The 22,887-nt window shown below is 43.9% G+C and overlaps 2 protein-coding genes across 3 annotated transcripts; one reads left to right on the top strand and one right to left on the bottom strand.

Moving 5' to 3' along the window:
* The first annotated feature begins 535 nt into the window (after positions 1-535).
* On the top strand, positions 536-3,267 carry LOC136516916 (WEB family protein At5g55860-like). Of its 2 annotated transcripts, XR_010774148.1 has the most exons (3): positions 536-1,107; positions 1,234-2,895; positions 3,137-3,267. XR_010774148.1 is itself a non-coding variant. In XM_066510419.1 (2 exons), the coding sequence occupies exons 1-2, from the start codon at positions 982-984 to the stop codon at positions 2,635-2,637; spliced, it is 1,530 nt and encodes a 509-aa protein (XP_066366516.1). In that variant the 5' UTR covers positions 536-981; the 3' UTR covers positions 2,638-3,000. The 2 variants fall into 2 exon arrangements, 1 of the variants encoding a protein (XP_066366516.1); XM_066510419.1 differs by lacking the exon at positions 3,137-3,267 and having other exon boundaries at positions 1,234-3,000.
* LOC136516917 (uncharacterized) lies at positions 3,233-6,234 on the bottom strand. The gene is made up of 5 exons (XM_066510421.1): positions 5,627-6,234; positions 5,179-5,352; positions 3,964-4,056; positions 3,735-3,884; positions 3,233-3,642 (listed from the first exon to the last, which is right to left on the bottom strand). Exons 1-5 carry the CDS (start codon positions 6,119-6,121, stop codon positions 3,511-3,513), a joined length of 1,044 nt encoding a protein of 347 aa, XP_066366518.1. The 5' UTR covers positions 6,122-6,234; the 3' UTR covers positions 3,233-3,510.
* Positions 6,235-22,887: the final 16,653 nt, after the last annotated feature.

Here is a 22,887-nt window from a genome sequence, read left to right as displayed (position 1 = left end):
CTAGCGGCAGCGGGCGGCGGCGGCGGCGGCGGACAGGAGGCTCGGGCGCGGGCCAGCAGCTAGGGCGGGCGAAAGCCGGCTGCCGCCGAGCGCCAGCAGTAGGCCAACACGCCAGGCACCGAAACAATTTCAATTTATGCTCAGATTTAGATTCTAGTGGAAATTCTGCTAAATTCTTGAACTATATATTATGCGATTTTAACTATATGGCATTATACATGACGAATATTAGCCATTTGGTTTTCAGAAAAAAAAAATTGTTACCCCTTTATGTTTTGAATACCCAGCTCCCAAATCCTGGGCCCGCCGCTGCTCACCCATATAACGAGCTCTATTAATGTCGTTAGCTTCGGTGACGCATGGAATTGCGGTTATGAGGTGGTGTGATTCGTTTCCGGGTTTTGGCAGCAGGAGACGAGAGCATCAGCTTCAGCCTATCAGATATTCAGATTGCTGAAGCTGAATACGACAGGGCCCGTTTGTCCAGTCAGTTCTCCCAAAATATATGTAAACAAGAACATGAAACCTCCGCATATTCGGTGAGCTTCTACTAATCTACACCATAATGTTTTCGAAGCAGTAATCTGCCTCCTGAGGCTGCGTGACTCACTCCAACCTAAAACCGCTCCTGATTTCATCGACCCAAAGTGATCTTGGGACTTGCATTTATATGCTGTCCAATGAACCACCAAGGCAACTGATTTAACAAGGAAATGCGAGCTGGGGGACAAATCACAATCACCAGCCAGATATTTGCTCGTTTCTAGAAGGAGGCCGCGACATCATGGATAATATAGCTGCGACTGCGATGTGTTGTACTGCTAGTGAGCTCCTCTGAATTCTGCCAAGCATTCAGGCTTGGAACTTCAGCGCCAACGCTTTGTCATTTCTGTTAACACACACGGCTCCAGAATCCTTTTACCTTGTTTCTGTCATACTATATAACCATAGTTTCCAGCTTCCAAGAGACCTTCCAAGAACATGGAGGGTAAAATGGAGCAGAACTCTGGAGAGATCAGATTAGGAGAGGCCATGAGCATCTTTGGTCAGAGCATCGACGTGAGGAGGCCGGGGAGGAGCAGGAGAACGAGAAGAGCCACCCACAAGGTACCATCTGATCAAATCTCTGGAAGGAAATGATGCGCTGCCTTTTTCTTTCTTTCTTTAATGTCCTTTTTGCTGCCGATTTGTACTGCTCTGTGATGAATTTGACATCGACCGTGGCGCATGTAGAAATTCTCACCTGCGAACGACTCACCGGCGAGACCCAGCCTGGAGAGGCTGCACCAGCGCAGGGCCGTCACGGAGCGAGAGCGCGGCCGTGCCGAGTCCGAGCTGTCGAGGGCAACTGGCATGGCGCAGGAACTGGAGCGGCAGATCGAGCAGGCCAACACCACGGCGAGGTCTTCTCACAGGCCGGAGCTCCAAAGAACACATGCCAGCGGCAGCGGTAGCAGCAGGAGGAAGAAGCCGGGGCTGGTGGTGGATGCCGATCAGCCTCGGGATCAGAGCAACACGCTGCTCGTCGAGGTGATGCAGGAGCTGGACCGCGTCAAGAGCGAGCTCCGGGAGCTGCGGTGCGAGGTGAAGGCCGCGAGGGAGGCCAAGGCCGAGGCTCACGGAGACGCGGAGACGCCGACGCCCAGAGCGATAAGCCCCGGTTCGCGTAAGCTCGACGGCGTTGAGCGAGAGACCGGCGAGGAAAACGAGGAGGAGCGTGGCCGTGGCATAGCGGAGCTCGCCGTGGCCGGAGGATTCCGCGAGGGCGTCCAGGTCACGAGGGCGCTTGCCGACGTGCTGCGGAGGGACAGGAGCCTCGGAGCGAGCGACCCTGACGACAGGTACGCCACCGCCAGCAGCTCCGACGTGGGACTCGAGTCCGCGGACACGGCGGTGGTGCCAGCGACGGAGGAGACGCGCCACGCCGAGTACGCACTGACGATCGCGCGACACGGGGAGCACGAACGCGACGACCGCTCGTCGCGGCAGGCTGCGGAGTCCGAGCTGACCTCGGCGAGGGTAGAGCTGGAGTCCATCAAGGAAGAGGGAGCCCGGTTCACCGGCTCCGTGGAACGCACGCGCATGGAGAAGGCGCGTGTCACCGAGGAGATCGACCGCCTAGCCGAGCAGGAGGAGAGGGCCAGCGCGCAGGTGCAGCAGCTGAACGCCAGGCTTCTCAGGGCCAGGTCCCGACTGGACGCCGCCACGGCCGCTGATGAGAGGGCCGAGGCGGTGCTCGCCGAGCTGTCGGCCGCGCTGCGGCAGCTGGGCGAGGAGACCGAGGCGGCGGAGAAGGAGAGGGCGCTGACGGAGCTGGAGAACCAGTGCGTCAGAAGAGGACGCGGACACCGTCGGCGCCGAGATCGCGGCGGTCGAGCAGTGGGTCAGGGAGTCAGTCAAGGAGCTCGAGGCAGCAAGGGCGTCGGAGGCCGTGGCGACGGTGAAGCTCAGGGCTGCCGTCGAGGCCGCAACGCTGGCCAGGGCGGCGGTCATGTCGCAGCAGACGTCCGGGAACGTGACGATCTCCAGGTTCGAGTACGAGTACCTGACCGGCCGCCCCGAGGTCGTCCGGATCGTCGCCGAGAAGAAGGTGGCCGCGGCGGAGGCGTGGGCGGAAGCGCTGCGCGCCGGCGTTAAGAAGATATCGATGCGGATCGAGATGATCGAGAAGGAAATGGCACAAGCGAGGGCCTTGGAAGCTGATGCCACGGACAGCCCGAGCGGAGAGGAGCCTGAACCGCGGGTTGGCTTGCAGCGCGCGCAGACGCGGAGGAGGCCGGCGCTGAGGGAGGGCGTGGGGTCGGAGACGACGGGGACACCGTCATCGTCGGTGGTGGTGCGGAAGCAAAGGCCGCCGTCGCTCAGCATCAAGAGCAGGAAGACGAGGACAGTGGTGTCTGCCTGTTTAGTTCCCAAAATTTTGTAAAATTTTTCAAGATTTCTCGTCACATCGAATCTTTGGACGCATGTATGAAGCATTAAATATAAATAAAAAATAAAACTAATTACACAGTTTAGACGAAATTCACGAGACGAATCTTTTAAGGCTAATTAGACTATGATTGAACACCAATTGTCAAATAACAACAAAAGTGCTACCGTACCATTCCCCAAAAATTTTCGCCAACTAAACAAGGCCCAAGTACCTGAAGGTCGTCACCAGGAAATGTGGTGGATGAAACATGCTCCCCAATACTTCATAGTTCAGACCAAGCTGAATTCAAGCTGGAGCTGGGGGAAAAAGTCTTAAATTATATTGAAATGCAGCAACTTTCCCAACAGAATGCATGGAAGAACTCATGCAGTCCGACTGTCATGCGTTGAGTCAGACAGGCAGTACTGTACTAGACACTGTACTCAATAGACCATGGAGAAAAAATTGTAAATTTTGTACAAGCGTGTATGCAGACGGCTGGGCTGTACAGCAACAAAAGAAGAACTAATCTTTTGCATTTCAATTTGATTAATTATACTCGATGAAAGTGTGGTTTAGACACTAGAATAAGGACTTCAGGTCTTTGAGACAGTGGTCTTGCAAACCGGGCAAGCGTTCTTCCGAGAAAGCCACTGCTTTATGCAATGCACATGATAGCTGTGGCCACAGCTCAGCTTCCCAGTTTCCTCGTTTGCTTCAAACTCTTCCTGAAAATTGAAATGGAATCGATGGCTACACATCAGGTGCCGAGTAGACGTGCAGGAAGTGAGGAGGGAAAAGAGAAAGAGAAGGGGCATACTTGACAGATGCTACATCTCCTATCCATTTCTGTACAAAAATGCTTGGGGTTGAAGGCGGAGTACTTGACCATCCTAAGGCTTTGAATGATCTCGTCTTCACGAAGCCCTGTACTTACATATCCAATCCGGTCCTCAAGATCGAGCAATTCCTGTCAAGTGAAATAGTGAGCGATGACGAAGGCATAAAATCTTCTGTTTTGTTTTACATGGTATGCAGTGAGAAGATACCTCATATGTCATGTTGTCAACATCGAGGCGCCAATCCTGATACTGATCATAAATACCCATTCTTCCCAATAATATCCTTGTTCGGAACATCATCTGCAAGTCACAAATAAGAAGTTCGAAAAATTAAAGAAGAAAACACAGCACCTAAAAAAACACCGACTAAAGACATCACCAGGTTCAGTAGGGGCTCCTGAGCCCCTCCTGTTCCCTCAAAAAAAAGACATCATCAGGGATCTCCCCTAAAAAATACTGCAGGATCTACAATGCACATGGATGACGGGGTGGAAGCACACCAATAGCCAGGTGTCGATCTCCTCGGTGTGTGCGTTCTACGGACTAAAATACCATGTGTATAGAACAAGTACATAGGGCTACAGACTAAAATACCATGGAAACAGTACTGTTAACTCCTTTACCTGAACACCTAAGTACTTCAACCAGTAATTGCAGCACTATAATGTAATAACAAAGAGCACCTTTCACTGACAAAAAATGCTAGTTCACATTCTATAATACCTTCTTATACAGCTAATTAACACCTACTGCTACTATAGAACGAACCTACTTGAACACAACACCTAATTTTAATCATTGGTAATGTGTGTAATCCATCGCCACTGGCTCATTCCAGAAAGCTCGGTAAACAGCAAAACAAGCATCATTTCAGCAACATGGCAGTTAACCGAAAGAATCAGCAACATGGTTGTTCAGCTCAGCACAATGATTCAACATTGATGCATATAGCCAGAACTCTGCATCTACACTCAAAGTCCCACCTGACCACCAAACTTATCTATTCCTGAGCCATGTTCTCCTATTACGGTATCACCTGCCGTCATGTGAACCCCTCATATCTGTGGCCGTTTCCTCAATGGGTACGTTACCAGCAAGTAGAGTAGAGTAGATAGCATGGGGTACCACACACTTCCCAAGGCACAGCCTGTTCTTAGCTACTGGATGTCTAACTCTAACAGAAAGTCCATGTTAGTTGACACTCCATATCTCAAAAGGATGATATCATGTGAAACACTCAACTAACAAATGAAGCAGAAACACACACACCGGAAGTCACCTATAATTATAAAAAGAGGTCCTATTGCAGGCAAGGACGCATTGTGAATTTGTAGTTTGCAGAGTTGATTCATAACAAAATTCATATCCAAGCACACGACACAGTGAGCTGAACAGAATAGATGCTGCGTAACTGTATCGTACCTCTTCCTCAGCCCGTGCTTGGGAGTGCCGGCGGGCACTCATATGTCGGATGCGTCCAGAAGGTGCACGGTCGGCATCAACGAACGGCATGTCATGGTGTGGCGGTGAACTCAGAGGAGACGAGGACATGTGCTCCCGCATGGTGACCCTCCTGGCCGGAGGCGCGCCAGGCCTCTGTCACCGAGGAATAATCAATGGTCAATTCGCAGGACGAGGTAGAAATTTGAACGGATTAATGGAGGAAACAGCTACGGGATGGCAGGACTAAAGCGAGAGACATGAATGAGGAATGACTCGTGAACATGTGACGGCATCCATCAAATCTGGGCATGCAAGGACATACAAGATGAAATCCTAGCAAACTATGAACGGTTTCAGTACGAACGAATAGATGCAGAATCCTGCATCCAGGACCGAATCCGCAACTAGCGGTAAGGCTAAGGCATACCTCCCTGCGCGGCCTGTCGGCCTCGGCGCGGCGGCGCGCGGCCACCGTCTGGTGCGGCGCCACCACGCAGTCCACCGAGGAGGCCTCGGCGGCGAACGGTATCCCCGGCGTGCACCACACGTCCCCGCCGCCGACGCCCACCCCAGCACCTCCACTGACGCCACCGCCGCCCCTCGCCTTCCGCCTCTCCCTCCCGTTCCTCCGCCGCCTCCCGCGCCACTCCTCGGAACGCCGGGGCGCGCCCACCGGCGCGTTAGCCTGGGCTGCCGCAGACGCGCACCCGAGCCCGCGCCAGTCCACCGGAGGCCGCGGGGTCTCCGGCGCGATAGCCTGCGACGCGGCCGCGGACGTGCAGCGGAGGCCGCGCAGCAGGCCCTTGCCCGGCGCCCTCGCGGCCTCCGCCTCCGCTTGACCACCCGACGCGAGGAGCGCACGCAGCGCCACCCGCCGCCGCTCCGCCCCCGGTGACCCTCCGCCGCCGCCATCGCGGGCCATTCAAACTTCGCTTGCTCTTAGCCTCCCCTGCGTGTCGCTCGTGCGCTTCTGCTTCTCGGTAGCCGGTGGGTGAGGTGACGACTCGGAAGTTGGAATTGAAGAGGACGAAGTGGGCGAGATGGGAGGGAGGGAGCAGTTGATAAAGCACGCGCGTCGAAGCGTCACGGCCGTCCGCAACCGTCCGATCCGCACGGTCGCCGTCGATCGGACGGACGGCCGTCGACCAGCTGACCGTCCAAAAGAATTAAACGTCAGTCTTGCAACTGCCGAACAACGGCACACGGATTAATGACAGGTTAACCTTGTAAGCTCGTGGACGAAGAGGCGGATAAGCATCGGCCTCCGGGACCCGACAGTAGAGTAGACACGCCAGCCTTTCGGCAACCACCGTGGCGCACAGGAAGGCGACGCTCGGAGGTCCGGCAGCACGGCAGCTCAATCAATTGGCTGCAGGTATCCTGGCAGGAATGTCAGCCTCTGAAGCTTTATTATCACACATTCACACAACGGTGCCATCTTCAGAGTCGGAGAAACACATCTGAAAGTGGAAGACAACACCGTTCCATTGCCCACGTTTCAAATCGATACCCGTTTCTGGAGCCAATCAGTGAGCGAGTGTGGAGTGTGGACGACTGGAACGGCTGCCGGGTCTTTGTTGCACTCCCGTCAGCTGCTTCGGCAGCGACCAGCGATAGGATAGGACAGTGGTGGAATGTTCGTCTTTACTGTTGGGAGTTGGGACGACGCTGAAGAAACTGTTTTGTTGTCTCTGTGTAAAATGTTCATGTGAAGGTCAGACGTCGCCGTCGTCATGGATCAGTACAAATACTACTACATGGGTCGGTCGTCGATTGTTGTCTCTGCCTAGCGTAGATTGTTTGTATGTAGGAGTAGGACAGGTGTGACTGATGGGTACTTGAACGAGACGATTGTGTTTGTGCTGGCGTCGGGATTGTCTGGTTGTAGTGCACGTGAACTGTGTTCTAGAGTGTCCTATGTTTACTGATGCAAGCATTGTGGCAATTTTGGTTTGTTTGGGCTTGTTTGGTTTAAAAGGTCATATTTTTTTAGTCAACGAATAGTATTTTTCTCTCGTACCAAATCAGTCAATAATACTTTCAGCCATGGCTTATCAGCTAAACAAGTCCAAACGAACAGGGCGGTTGGCAGTGCAGCCACGTTCTCGTCAGAAGCTTTCCAGCATCTTGGAGGGTGTTTGATCCCAAGCTAAAACTTAGCATATCTTCAAATAATGGGCTGAACATGGGCTAAGAGCTTGCTTGGATCGTTAGGGCTAGTTACTAGGTATGACTAAAAATTAGCCTAAATTAGCTAAGATTGGCAGCTTGTTGATTAACAACTAGTTGTATGCTTGGCTAACAAAGTAGCCCACCTATTAGCCCTATTCTGAATAGATTAGGGCTAATTTTAACTAATTTTAGCTAGTTAACAATTAGCCCTTATACCTAAACAAGCCCTAATTATAGAATAATAAGAGCTAATTGGTTTTACGGACCAACTATTAGCTTTGTTAGTTCTTAGGGTAAAGTACATTTTTCAAAGTTCAACTTGCATGGGAGTTCGATTTTCAATCCTAAATTATGAAACTAGGTACTAGACACCTTACAAGTGTTGAAACTTGACAAATTTGGTCCTTTAGCTAGTTTCAAAGGTGGTTTCTATTTTCTAAAATAATAAAAACTTGTTTTAATCTCAATAAATTCATAACTTATTTATTTTAAAAATGTGAAACTAATACCATTTTTTTCTAAAAAATATCCATTGGTGCTCTATTTGGAGTTATTTGAATCTTATTTGTTCATGTTTCTAATAAACCAGACCACAAGCAATAAAATAATAGAAACAAAAAAAATAATTCTCAAATAACTATAAATTGATTACCAACAGTTAAATAATATTTTTAGAAAAAATGGTATAGGTTACATATTTTACTGATTTAAAATATATAGATTAGTTATGAATTTTTAGAGGTTAAACCAGATTTTTATTACTTTTGTAAAATAGAAAACCATCTTCGAAACCCGCTAAAGGACCAAATTTGTTCAAATTGAATAGTTGCAGTGTGTGTGATACCCGACTTTATAGTTTAAGGTTGAAAATCGAACTTATGTGCAAGTTGAGGGTTGAAAATTGCACTTTACCCTCGTTCTTATCAGCCCATAATTAACCTATGTTTAGCCGGTATCCAAAATCCATGGCTAATTGTTACCCCCATGATATCCAAACACCCCTAGCTTCTAATTGTTAGTGTTGGTGAACGATGATGAACCGAGTGTTTAAAAGATGGTGTTGTATATTGCTTGGAGTTCTAACTAAATTTATGTAAGTCAAATTTCTTGTACCGGCATAAAACTGAGGATAGAGATAGATTCATTTATTTTTAAATCGATCTTTGCCGAACAAGATCTGTAATTACCAATGGATATCCCCTTCCTGAGAGTTTTCAATGCATCTATCGTCAACAACCTCCTCCTCCACATCAGGGTTTGCTATGAACCCGTTGTTGTGTCTCTCTATCCACAAGAAGTTGTCCAAGAACTGCTAAGGGCCGAACTAAGAAAAACAAGTAATAAAGGAGCCCCTCTACATCATCTCCTACCTCTAGCTTTCCGTTTCAAGCTTCCACGTCTCTAAATTTGTATAGGGCTCAACTATGGCAAGTGCAAGTCCCCATATGGATATGTGCGGTGCACACCTTGAAGGATGTTTCACCATTGTTGTTTATACTCCCGAAGCCGATACTGATGGCAAGCAAGAAGAGAAGGTAAGCCAACAATCCTAGACCCAACATTTGATGAGTGGAGCACTTCGGATGAGTAGGTCCTTTGTTTTCTTCTTGCTTTTATTTAAGCGATTGTCTCACAGGTTGTGACAATAAACATGTGAACAAAGCCTAGAAAGCTACTCCCTCCATTCTAAATTATAAGATATTTGGGCTTTTCTAGATACATAGTTTTTTCTATGCACTTAAATCAAAATGTCTTATAATTTAAAACAGAGGGAGCATTCAAGATATCTTCTTCTTGTAATGGGCACCACTACAGATGCACCAAGAAGGATCCATGCTAATCAAAGGGCACTTCATGGAGTCATTAGAAGCTAAGATGGCGTCGGCTAGAAGAACGCTAAACGATGAAGAACTTGTTCGATACATCATGGAAAGGTTGGATTATGAGCTCACCCCATTTGTTTCTACACTTGTGGCGCGATCAAATCATATATCAAAATCTAAGTTTCATGCATAACTACTTGCGCTCAAGACTAGGATGAAACTTCTTCAAGGCGAGAAGCTGCCTATCCGGAAATGCTCGACTTTTGGAGCTAGTGATGCTACTCGGTATAGAAGTGTTGTTGGTGCTTGGTTCATTGCATTATCTAACTTTGACTAGAACTAATATCGCTTTCTCTATTAATGTTAAGGTATGTCAACTTTTGCATAAGCCTACTATAGATCATTGGGTATATACAAAGAGAATTTTGAAGCATATCAAACAAGATGTTGATCTTGTGCTTAAGATAAGTCAGTCATCATCAATGGTTGCGAGTGCATATTGTAATACACTAGTACGGTGGCGCGCGCATTCGCGCGCCCGTGTGGGCTACCGGTATTTGGTTTGGGCTTTGTCGGTAGGTGGGCCTAGTGTATGAACGGTCCATACTGCTGGATCACGGACTGAATGTGTTGGAAATGCTGATTTACTATGTCTCGATCGTTGATCTTAGTTCATGTATTCATAGGAATGGTTTAAGGTGCTGATCTGTGGTAGTAGGGAACACTATATTAGTGACTAAGTAATAATGTGTTGTTGTGTGGCTACTCGAACATGCAGTTTGTTGGGCTATTGTATGCCTTAGGGAAGACTTTTGTAGGAGTAACAATGCAGTGTTATCGACCTCTTTTGTACATTGAATCGTAGCATGTGCTTTATTTTTCTGCTGTTTGTTCACGAACCAAGGTATGATATATATTTGTGGAGGATTAGTAAGTAAGATTTGTGTGCACTGTGTGGTTATGGGCTGTGATCTATCTGGAGATCAATCTGTTGGTTGTTCCTGGGATTCAATTGGGTGGTATTGAGACTGAGTGTGAGTGGTTCTAGAATGATATGTATTTAGTATTTAAGTTTTGCAAGGCTGTTTACAGCTGTTGCTGTGTCTGATTGGCTTCAATTTTGTGGCAGTGATATATTACAGTATTTATATGTAAGCCATGAAGTTTGGTAATGATTAGTATGTTGTACAATTGGTGAGTTCATGCTATCATTGCGTCAAGCCAGTAGGATGCGTGAATTTGTAGACAGAAGTGTGGAGCCAGTAGGATGGGTGAATTTGTAGGGAGAAGTGTTGGTGGTACAAGATGGTGCTTGTTTATGATTTGTAATAGTATTAAATGGTATCATATCAACCATCAGGTGTCATATATGAGAAAGTGATGACCTGGCACATTTGTTGTTTGATATGGTACCGATAAGGAGCACATACGATTGATGATGCACAGTTCATATATTGGTAAACTTGATAGGTCAGTAGGTGCTCAAGCACTGTGATAGGAAGCATTAAGATACGATATATTACAAGGACAGCAAGTGCTAAATTTACTTGTTTCATGACCTAGTGATAAGGAGTACATATTATACAATATAGGGTGTCGATGAACTACTAAAGTTTGGCCTACCGAGAAGGAGTACATATTATACAATATAATTTGCTACTGCATTGGTAATGTTCATAGGTGGATAGGTAGGTGCTGGTGGTGCTCATGATGGACATGGATCAGTAGGCATCTGTGTTATCGTTGGAAGTGTCGAGCGTAGAACTGTTGTGTACACCTAGAAATTTGAACGCGTTGAGGCTGAAGCGGAGGAAAGTTTGCTTGGTTGCAGGATCAATGTCTGTTGCCTTTGTTGGAAATGATTCTTCATTCAGAGGCTGAGGCTGAGGTGTTGTTCAGTGGACCTGATACAAAGAAGAGTATAATTTGTTGTTTGGTTTGGTTCAGGCGGAAACAAAATTGTATATTTCTGATATAATAGTAAAAGTCTGGCATGGTTCATGATATTGAGTTAGTACTAGCAAAAATAGTACTGAGGGGGGTCTTTGGTTGTACCTCATAGGCGAGATGTTGCATCGTCGTCATCAGAAGAACAGAACAGGCGCTCGCAGTCTGATGTGTTGAGTGCTGAATATCCTGTGAAATAGGAGAAAAGGTGTGTGAGTTTATAGTTTAGTACTGGTTCTGTACAAATGCATCATGGTATTAGTGTGGTACGTATAATTACCTCAAAGTTCGGAGACGCGGTCCTCAGGTGGCGTGTCTCTGCCTTGCATTTGGTCGGTCAAAGTTTCATATGTTAGTGGCCAAATGTGCACAATCTCACTCTGTCCGTTTAGTCCTCTAAGACCTATGTGTGTTGTGTTAGGAATTGTAGAGAGCTGGCCATGGGCAGTAATGTCAAAATCAAGCTCTGCTGGTATGAAGTGGATTTTGTTGATGATACATAGGTTGTCAAAGAGTTTGTCAACTGTTGATGCACAGTACAGTTGTGGTGGTGTCCCAGAAACCTGGATGGTGAGTCTTTCATAAGGATCTAATAGGCGTTTGTCTCTAGCTAGGTGTAGGTTGAATGGAACAGAGGTAAGGATGTCTCGAAGTGGTACTATAGTTGATCCATAGTCTGGTTTCCATGGCACAAAAGTAATTATGAAATTGTGGACATACACAAAGCCATGTCGGAGCAGATAAGCCTTTGCTGCTGATGTAGGTAGGCGAAGAAAGTAGCCTGGTCCATAGTATGACACATGCTGGACCTGAAGTGGGATTTGATGCTGGTTCTGGATTGCTTCGACCAGGTCGTAAGTATTGATTGAGGTCTGGATTTGTTCTGGAACACTTGTAAGGACTGTGTTGCTTAGCACAGTGGTGTTCAAATCTTTCAAGTCGCTGATGTCGATAATCTTGAGGTTGGTGAATCGACGAGTTGCCATCTACATAGAGCTGAACGTTTTAATTAGTACGTATAATAGCATGAGTGTCAAAGAGAGTTCAATATGTAATAAGTTGTCGTTATATGCGCTGTGTCTATAGTTTTTTTACATAGAAGCAAGTCAAGTTTAGATTTATTCGCATGTGTACGGGTATGGAGCAGGCAAAGGCTTGGTAAGTCTTTGTTAGGTTTGCATCTATGAAAATCCAAAACAAATCTAGGGGAAACCATAGTGTACTAGCCGTTGGCTGTACAGTACTGTAGCGCGGGGTGTGATTACGGGTGGCAGTGAAGCACTAAAAGAGGGAGTTTGAGATTACCTGTGCGAGTAGGGGTCTAGGTTAGTGCTCGTTCTTCTCTGTGGAGCTGATCTGCTTGATTGGTGCGTAGGTGGACTGTAGAGCGTTCCAATGGTGGAGCTGACGATGACGGTAGAAGCGAAAGTGTGAGCGGAAAGCGATGAGAGGTTGGCGATGAGGATAAAGGTGAAGAATTTATGACGGTGTCTTCTTTTTTTCTGTGAGTGTTTTCTTTGTAATCTAGATAGGTGGGCCGACGAAGAAGAGGGTTGAGGATGGCCCGTTCCTCTTTTTTTTATATTGAATGAGGTGGTGTGGAGCAAATGCAAGGGACCAGACACTTTTGGAAGCTTCACGGCCGGACCATCTGGTTCATGTGCGGCATATTCATCTTCTTTGTGTGCTCTCTCTTCCTTCCTATAAAAGAATTGGATCAGGCGAGCTATGTAGATCGTGTATGAACTAAGAATCGGATCAGGCGAGCTGTGTAGATCGTGTATGAATCATGACGAGCATGAACGTATATAATGTAACATAAGTGCTCAGATCGGTGGGGTTTGTTTTTTGCTGTGAGTGGAACAATTCTGTATACCACACCGGAAGAGATCAATAGCACGATAAACAGGTGGTTTCATACACATACGATAGATTTTATAAACATTGGCTGACATAGTATCCAGCACGATATGTCTGATGGCAAATAGTAGACAAGAGCTAAGGTGTTTTGAAGCTACTTAGGGAATAGGTACGCATTGAAGTTCTGTGTACACACAAAGTGGTTGAACGCAGTCCACCACTGTACACATGAACAGGTTAGAAGCTATGTATTTGTTGTTCATCCTACATTTCTTTTGGCAGCAAAAGATTGTCGTGTTTTGGTGACATGTCCGTACCATCTATCTGGGAAAAACAAAGAGAATTAACTCAATGTAAACTAATTTTGTAAGGAATATCTGGTTGTCATATGAATCTTAAGTGTTAGGTGTGGTTTTGTGTGTTTGTAGGTGCTTGTATTTTTTGACAGCAACAACCGTACCTCAGTTCTTTGACCCATCATCTCCATCATTGCTGTGCGCAATGTTTTTTTGCCTGCATAAATTTGAATTATTATGAGATAGAGCATATATGTTTAAAACATCTGAGTGCAGATTGTGTTGATGTGTAAAATGATTATGAGGTCATGTCTGGAATCATACCTCTTTGATTTTGGTTGGGACGAGTGTGCGCTCAGGTTGTCATTATGTGCTTCTTCTTCACTGTCTCCACCAGCTGCTGAATCAGTATGTCCAAATAGGTTTTTGCGAGCACTGGATCATTTTGTTGGTGATCTTACAGGAATTCGAATATGGATCAGATATATATTGTGTGTGATGAATAATAGGTTGAAATAAGATTTGCAACAGAGACCGATCAGAGAAATATGATTAATAGGTAGTTGGTTATGGCTTGCACAGTAACTAAACATAGAATTATAGGTGGTTGTGTACCTGTCTGTATCATCTTTGGAGGTGTCGTGGTCTGTTGCAATGGCAGGTGCTGGAGTCTATAATGTTGAGATCATAGTGAGCAGAGTTTATGGTCAAATATGTATACTTCAAGAGATGTAGAAGTTGCTTATAGATTGTGTTGTCGATTCAATCAAAAGGAGTTCGCTTGAACGATGTGGGCTTTCAATGACTGGAGTTGAACTTGTGCCTTGTGTTGGATCATAGTGAGATGTGGAAATTGCCTGTGTGGAACCGTGCTTTGCTGGTCTTTCTAAAATTGCTTTTACCTGGTACTGCCTCTTTTTTACACTTACAAGATTCATTAGTAAGATCAACTGATAATATAAATTTCTTGTTGAGTATGTTCTACAATGCCTGAGGTAATGCATCCTTTGCATACAATGGGTTGATCAGCGCCTGACAATCTTTTTGAATCATTTTGGTTGCTTCGTCGTCAAACGCAAAGAAACGTGCTTCATCTGTGGAATCCTTAGCCATAAATGATAGTAAGTACCTGCTCATGTTATACAGAGGTGAAGTTATTATTATTTTTTTGCTGGAAATAGTACATTCATGTCTGCATTTGAAAGAGGGGTATCATGAATATTAGGTACCTAGGAACTGTGTTTGTGCCATCGCATTTTGGGCATCTGTAACTAGCATCTAGCTGTTGTTCTGCCTTTTTTGCATGGCTTGCAAGCCATGTACCACCAGTTTGAAGTATTTATGATTGACACGATTGTTACTGTAACTTTGTATGGACCTGTTTCCTGTAATACAATATAGAGTTAGGAGAATGTTATAGTATTTCCATAGATGTTTTGGTACTGAACTGGTAAATAAGGTAAATAGTATAGTATAGTATAGTATAGTATAGTATAGTATAGTATAGTATAGTATAGTATAGTATAGTATAGTATAGTATAGTATAGTATGAGACATAGAATCAGACATGAAACTACATGGTGGTGAAGAGGGAAGGCATAGAAATGTAAATATGCACCTCATCATCAAAGGGATCGACATTGTTGAGCTCTGCTATAGTTTTCTCTAACAGCTGGACATCTTCAATCGCAGTTGGGGCTGGTTCCTCCTCTCGTGCAGGCTGCTCAATATAAACTGGAGTATTCTTGAACCTAGTGATACAATTGATGGTACGATTAGAGCTGAAACATGGGAAGTATGTATGATTTTTGTTGTTATAGATTTGTACCTAGAGTGAAAACCACGGGCTTCTAGAATGCTGGGGTTAAAGTAGTAAGTGCAGGCTGAGGTTCCAGTCAAACATGTTTTGTCTATAGTTTGAACATGTAATTGCATTTGATGACAAACAATGATAGATATATTTAGTAATGTTCGGTGTAATTTTAGAAAAGGTAGTACCATTATTTTTAAAATCCTCTTGTGCACTGCAACCAACGATGAGGCAAACGATGAGATTACCAGCTGTGGCATCGTAGACATTGTCAATATTGAAACCTGTGGCCTGATCACCCCATAGAGTAATTTTCAAAACATTTTCTCTGCATGAAAATAAGATGTAAGGAACATGAGGTAGCTATTACTTTATAAATCATGATTCTTATGTCATATACAAACCCTAGATCTTTGATGTAGATTTCCCTGAGTGTTTTTGCTTTCTCTGTGTTTTTTGGAACAAATGTGTGAGCTGCTTCGTACTTGATGAGATATCCTAGAACATCTTACAAGGCAACAATTCAAATATTCTAAGTATTAGGACCTTGGCATTATAGAATACACAGGAAAAGTCATGCAAGAACAGTTCAATGGAAGAATAGTTTACCTATCAAATTGCACACAACACGTGCTGGTTTGATAGATCGTAACGGAGTGATTCTGTAAATGTATTCTGGAATTGAGCGCGGGGGATTTCGTACAAGCTCAACTGATGTGTAGTCAGTGACATATATCATGAGGTTCTTATCAACTGGTCTGTAGCTTTTTTCGCATTGTTAACTATAAATTTTTTGACAACATTAACTTTGCCGATACCGAAAAGATGGGCCTTGTCTTTAATCAGGTCATCTGAGATTTCAGCATATATAGCATTTCCCTGTTGGTACAAGCATGAACTCAATTAGATCATGTTTCAGATGGTGATATAGGTGTATTTTTGCACTGCACATAGAAGCATTGTGAATAGTGTATTGCAAAAAAGCGAAGCTAATACCTTTGCATTTGCTAGAACCATGCCGACGTAGAGAGGCGGACCCTGACCATTGTTTTCATAGTGGATCCATTTTCTAATGACCCGAACAACAATGCCATGCGAGTGGCGACCTTTCTCTAGATTATTAAGAAAGCTTGGTTCCTGCATGGTGCACCTGTCATACATGTAGCAACAATTTAGTACTATATATGTATGTATATATGGTACTATAAAGGCCTCATCGCAATTACAGAAACAAAAAAATAAAAAAGGTGTGTAGGCGATGTTGCAAATGTAAATTAGCAAAGGTAACCATTTCATTCATTGGGTAATAACAAAAGGGGTGCAACTATATTACACTGTCGTATATTTTGATGGATACTATTTACATCTGTTGTACACGGTAAACTTTGCCTAAAATAGAGCACATACAGCTGGCCCTAGGTACTGTACATATGTGTTTATACTACCTCAGAAGATTACTTTGTTCGTATATGCAACCGCGACACCAAAATATTAGCAGCAGCAAAGGTGCCTTCATTATCAATATATAGGCACGAGGAACAATCTGCATGAAAACTATTAACAGGAACAGGATACATTAAGTCGCTAAGATAGATGCTGCAGAACTTCTCTGTAAACAACGTTCCTTGTCTCATTAGTAGGCATGGCTTCGTCATCTTCTATGTAGATTTTGAGTCCTTGTTTTGTTGTTACCCTTGAAACCGCTACGTATAACTGACCATGTGTGAAAACTAGTTTTTTTAGATAGATGTCGACGGTAGACAATGTTTGACCTTGACTTTTATTGATTGTCATGGCATAGCAAACTCTTACAGGATACTGACGCCATTGCAGTACAAATGGATATTTGTTACTTTTCAAAGATAGAGTAATGCGTGGTATGGCAAATGTTTGATTTGTATGACATCCATTCATAATCATAGCTTCAATTGTCCATTCTCCAACTGACGTAACAATCAATCTTGTACCATTGTAGAGACCCGCTCTTTGATTTAAGTTGCGCAGCAGCATTATAGGAACTCCTTTTTTTAGTACAATTCTATGCTGTGGGAAATTGTTACCACTAATTGAGTTAAGGAACTCAATAGGATATAGGAGATCGTATGCTTCATGCTGCGCAGTTGATTTAGCGATACTATCCGAACTCAGATATTCCTTCTCTGTGCCAGGAACCAAAGGAACCATGTACTCATTGACTGTGTCTGTAAGTTCATTTGTTGGAGCTAGTATAGCTCTCTGCGAAAGATACGCGGGGTTTTTGTATCTACTTTCAAAGTTAGGATACATTGACTGTACAATAGCTGCAAGTTTATCATCAGCAGCAGGTAAGAGTAATTCGTGTGGTACTGTGATCCAGCTTGGTTCATCTTCACCGTCCTTTGCGACAGATGGTATTTTGCCCTCACCAATATCTAATATCCATTTACTAAATGCAGCAACCTCTTGTTGTTGGTATGGATCATCCACTGAACATATCAACCGCATATTCTGTTTTAAGCTTAATATCTCTACATGAACCCAGAGCCGAGATGTGATTACGGTCGCACTGATAACATCTTGTTTGGTTCCTCCTTCGACCACAGACAAGATTTGTCTGAGGTCTCCTCCTAAGATGACAACTTTGCCACCAAATGCAATGTGTGCAGCTTGAGGATTTTTCACTTTTTCTATGTCGCGGAATGTACGGTCCAAGGCTTCAAAACATTTTCTGTTAGCCATAAGTGCCTCATCCCAAATAACTAAACTTGTTAGTTCAATGAGTTCAGAAAGCATGGTGCCTCTGCTAACATCACAGATCATATCGTCCTCTACCTCACAAGGTATTTTGAATCTTGAATGAGCTGTACGACCTCCTAGTAAAAGCAAGGCTGCTACTTCCGATGATGCCACAGCCAAAACAATTTTGTTGTGTGCTCTAAGATAACCAACTATTCGATTCCATAAATATGTTTTACTAGTTCCTCCATACCCTGATACAAAAAAGAAACCAGTTTGCTTCTGCTGCACTCTGTTAACAATTGTATGAAAATCATTTGTTTGATCTTCATTGAGAGAGGCAGTTGGATTGTTTATGTCAATCAATGGATCGATTGGATATGATAGCTCTTCTTCAATGAGACGATTGTGTAGAATAGGATATTCAGCATGTGTCTTAGGAGGTAAGTTGAAATCAGTTATGCTTCTACCACTCTGTGAGAAAAGAGCACAAAGTTCATCTAGCAAGTAGTCTTTGAGCCTTGAATCAGGCAACACATGGTTAGGATCACCGATCATATCTCTGTACTGATAGATGATATCATCAGCTAGATGACGCCATACTTTTTCAAAGAAGGTATTTTCGTCACTCACTTCACAGAACAGTAACATGGTGACAAATAAGCTTCGTAGCTATGGTGAAGTGGCCCAAGCTGCTGCTTCATCAAAAGCATTATACCATTCTTGATCATCATCAAGGAGCCCACGGGATCTGCATGCTTCTTTGAATGTACAGTGGTATGTGCCATTATGGAACCTGAGGTGTTCATAACTTGTTGCCCCTTTAACTATGAGCAGTAGCATCCGAAGGTAGTACCGGTCTCCAGCTGATGGATGCACATAGTGAAGATGGCCTATCTTACCATGCTGTTGCTTTCATTTTGTCCAGCTTCGATCTCTCTGATCCCATATCCATTTGGAGGGAAACTCTGGATAGGTTAATGTCCTAGCTTCAGGGAATATTTCATTGCATACAAACCACTGAGTCAGCATTGTTCTCCTCAAAAATTCTACGGACACTAACTTGTCCATTTTGGCTCGGGCTCTAAAAGTTATGAAGTTTTCATTGGGAAGATGTACGGGCATTCTTTCTACTGCTGGATAATGCCTGTGAATATCATATCCAAACATTCTCCAACACGCATCTTGCTCACAAATATATCTACAATCAAGATATTCTTTTACTTCATTTATAGTCTGTGTTCCATCGTCATATGGTGCATGCTGACCTCTTTGGACCCTTTGTAGATAAGCCTTACTACAATCTGCTCCTTTGGTCACATATTTGAAGAGGTACTTGATAAAGGTTGTTTTATTACACCACTCAACATTTATGTGTGCCTGATATTTTTTTAATAGAAGCATGTTATATGGTACGACCCATCTGTTATCCAATTGAAGACCACTCTTGAAATACAAAGAGGCTATTTTGAGTCCTTTTATACACAACAAAACCACCAGAGGTAACTGTAGTCTCTGGCTGATATGGTTTGGGAAAATGTTTTGAGCACTTCTTGTTTTTCATGCATGGACACCTAGGATTGTCTTTACCGCAAGGTCCATGTATCATATGTTCTGCAACCAAGGCATAACCTAATGGGTCTTGTTTTGGATTAGGGATCTCTATAGATACATATGTGTCTATCATTGTGGGAGTCGGATCAGATGTATCTTTGCAAGTCCAAAGAATTATATGCGCATGTGGAAGGCCATGTTTCTGAAACTCGACGGTATGAAGCACTGCAGTTAAATAGAAGGATCTTAGTATGTCAATGAGGACGTATGCACACAAACATAGGCATGAAGGTTTATACGGAAGAAACGAAGGTTATAATACCTGCATTGCAAGGTCCAAAGGGTGTCCCACATCTAAGGTCATGCAGAAGCTCTTCTAATTTCATGTTGAAGACTCTGACAATCAGATCGTTTCTGTCGCTTGGTTTTTGACCAGGGTCAAAGATAGCCTTGCTGATCTCTAACCACTTAGGATTACATGTAAATGTGATGAAGAAGTTAGGAGGTCCATATTCTCGGAAGATGGCTATACCATCATGATAGTTCTATATCATGTAACGCCTACCACTGGTATACGACGCCGGTAGCACAGTCATTTTCCCAACCTCACTACCTTCCTCTGATCCTCTGCTTATTGTGTCGTAGATTCCTTGGATACTCTCCATTCTGATATCAGCCTGGTGATCTACTATGTACTGGAGTCTATTTTCATCGACGCAAGCACGAGCATCAACCTTGGCTTGAGTAGATAAGGCTCCATAACATAGATAAGGATTGGGTTCATTCTTTCTATAGTGAAACATGTAGCAATAATAATCCTGCATTGTTACTTTGACATGAGCATTTTGTGATGACTGAGTAGCTCCAGTATATAACACACCAGTCTGCCAACCACGTTTAGCATATGGGAACAACAAAGGATATTGGAGCGCCATGAAAGCGGGGTGCAAAGCAGAGATTTGATGGAGGTCTCCTGTCTATTTTTGCACAATAATGTCTCGCTCAAATGCGTCGAGACTAAAATCACCAACTACAAGCATTGCTAATTGGTCAGTGGTTGGTAAACTATATTGGAGTGGATCTCCATCTTTTGGCCCAACAATGCGGATAACAAAATCTTCAGCATCATTATCTGCCAATCTATCTCTAGCCATTCTGAACTGTTGCGCAAATGAGTTATGAGTATCAAGCATGGTAGCCAAGGACTGCACAATTGTAGGATCCAAATCTGATTCTCTTCTGTCCTCATGATCTAAAGAAGCAATTATGTTATCAACTTCGCTGGATGTATCATATACATATAACTGAATAAACTTTGGAGAGTGGCCATCTGGAGGCAGCATAGCACCAATGCGGTGATGGATCTGTCTAGAAATTTTGAAAACCGGTGGACCCCTGCCATCGTTCATGGTTCGATCTATGTTGGCTCCCATAGAGGTGAATGCAAAAAGGCAATTGTATCGCCTTATGTTTTTCATAAACTTATTAGAAACAGATCCTCCATCAAATGTTGCTAAAGATGCCAAGGGTTTAGGTCTAGGAAGAAAAGGCGGAATAACAACTCTGCCTCCTTTACAACATTTGTTGTAGATAATAGATCTAGAGGTGCTTCAGGATTCTCGGCCAATCTTCTCAGCATGCCAGAAAATGGCACGACAGTTGCAGCATTCCTGGGTTGGTCCTCCATAGCAGGATCTACCAGGATATGACACTATAGGTTGTTGATGGAAGAGATAGGTAAATATTGATAATGTAGGAATAATTGATTGGGGCTGAAAACAGCGGTGAAGGTAATGAGGACATAAGGAGATAGGATTGTGACCTTTGAGAGCCTCTATGAACTCTTCATCAAATTGACCGCACTGTAGGTCAGAACTGTGCACGGTAGCAGCACCTGTATAGGAGACGTAGGTCTAAAACACGGTGGCGTCTAAAGCACACTGAAACAACAGGTAGTATGAAGACTGTAACAATACCTCCCCACACACAACGATGTTGGTTTAGGAGCTTTCTTCTTTTTTTGTCTATAGGTTGTTGCATCAGGGCTCTGTATACGAGAAGAGGAATTGTTGGTTGATTCAAGAACAACATAGGTAAGAAGCAGATCAATATAAGAGTATCCCTAAATGTATTAGCCTATAGGCAGGAGGATACATACGTCCTCTTGCTCGGCGGCGCCTCAATGTGCCTGCAGCAGAGGCATCTATATGCAGTGAAGCATCCGCTGACAAATATAGGCATACATTGTTAGATATAATAAAACAATATAACAACCAGGCCTTTGGATACACCTCTGGACACTGGTCAGACAAGAAGGCGAATGACATAAAAAGCAGTGTACATACACGAAAGCGGAACAGGCATTTGAACTTGGTATTCCATACACGATGAAGGCTGCGCATCTTATCATAGACATATAACAATGAAAGTAGGTCTTTTGACGGAAAAAATAGATCATAACCAATTGCTTATCTAGTGGGTCTGGTTCATGAGGTTGTCTCGGTTTACCAACAACAAAATTACATGATCATGCATAAGGTAACAGACCAGGAACGTGGAGCAATGATTTCCTTTTTTTGTTTATAATGTAAGCACATAAGAATGGAGAAGGTGTGGACATATCTTAAGTGGTAAGAAAGAAACAATAAGGTGGCCATAAAGAATAAATAAGGAAGAAGAAGATTTGGAAAGCAACAAAATAAGCAGCATTACCTCTTTATTAACATAGCTGCACATACAATAGGGAGAACTAAAAAAACGTGAAACCTAAAAGATAAATGTAAACTTAGAAGCACCCTAATACTCAACCATGGTAAACTAACAGGTAAGCTCATCTAGTAACTGCTGCGCAAACATTGCAACATTTGAAAAAGACACTGGGTCCTCATTTGACGCTGCAACGACCAATCTGGTAAGCTGGGCCCCTCTATTAGCAACAGGAAACAAATAATGAGCTAGATCTCTATATAATTGCAGCCCATGGATGATGTAGTCAATAACCAGAAATCCATATATGCTCTGTAAGACTATAAGAGTCTGCAATGCTACTGCCTCATAGGCGAAATTATCATGTAAAGCATCCTGAGCCCAGAAAAATAGTGTTTTAGAGGTTGTCTAAACTACATTGGCCGTAAGCTCAACCTATATCCCATATATGTGTTCGCCACCGTCACCTATTTCATGTATACAAGCTACATAAGGTAGACAGCAGCGGCGAGCAACCTCGCGCAATATACAGAGATAGGAAAAATTGAGGGAGAACATGGTCACAATTTTGAACCAAATCAGCAGGCACAGGAGGCTCGTTCTGAAACAAATCGATTTCGTTGAAACAAATCGATTTCATTTTATTTTGAAAACTGATTCACCTGTGGAAAACTACAGGCGTTTTTTGAAAAAAATTTAGACACACTCTATTTTTTCACAAAAAACACCATGGCCAATCTCCAAACAGTTGCAACAACCGTTTGCGTCCCTTGATTCGTGTGGCAAGAACCCAAAAACAACAGTA

This window comes from Miscanthus floridulus, chromosome 17 (genome assembly GCF_019320115.1).
Source record: "Miscanthus floridulus cultivar M001 chromosome 17, ASM1932011v1, whole genome shotgun sequence".
Taxonomy (NCBI): domain Eukaryota; kingdom Viridiplantae; phylum Streptophyta; class Magnoliopsida; order Poales; family Poaceae; genus Miscanthus; species Miscanthus floridulus.
The sequence above is the reverse complement of the archived record's forward strand: the minus strand, read 5'-3'. Positions and strand labels throughout refer to the sequence as shown.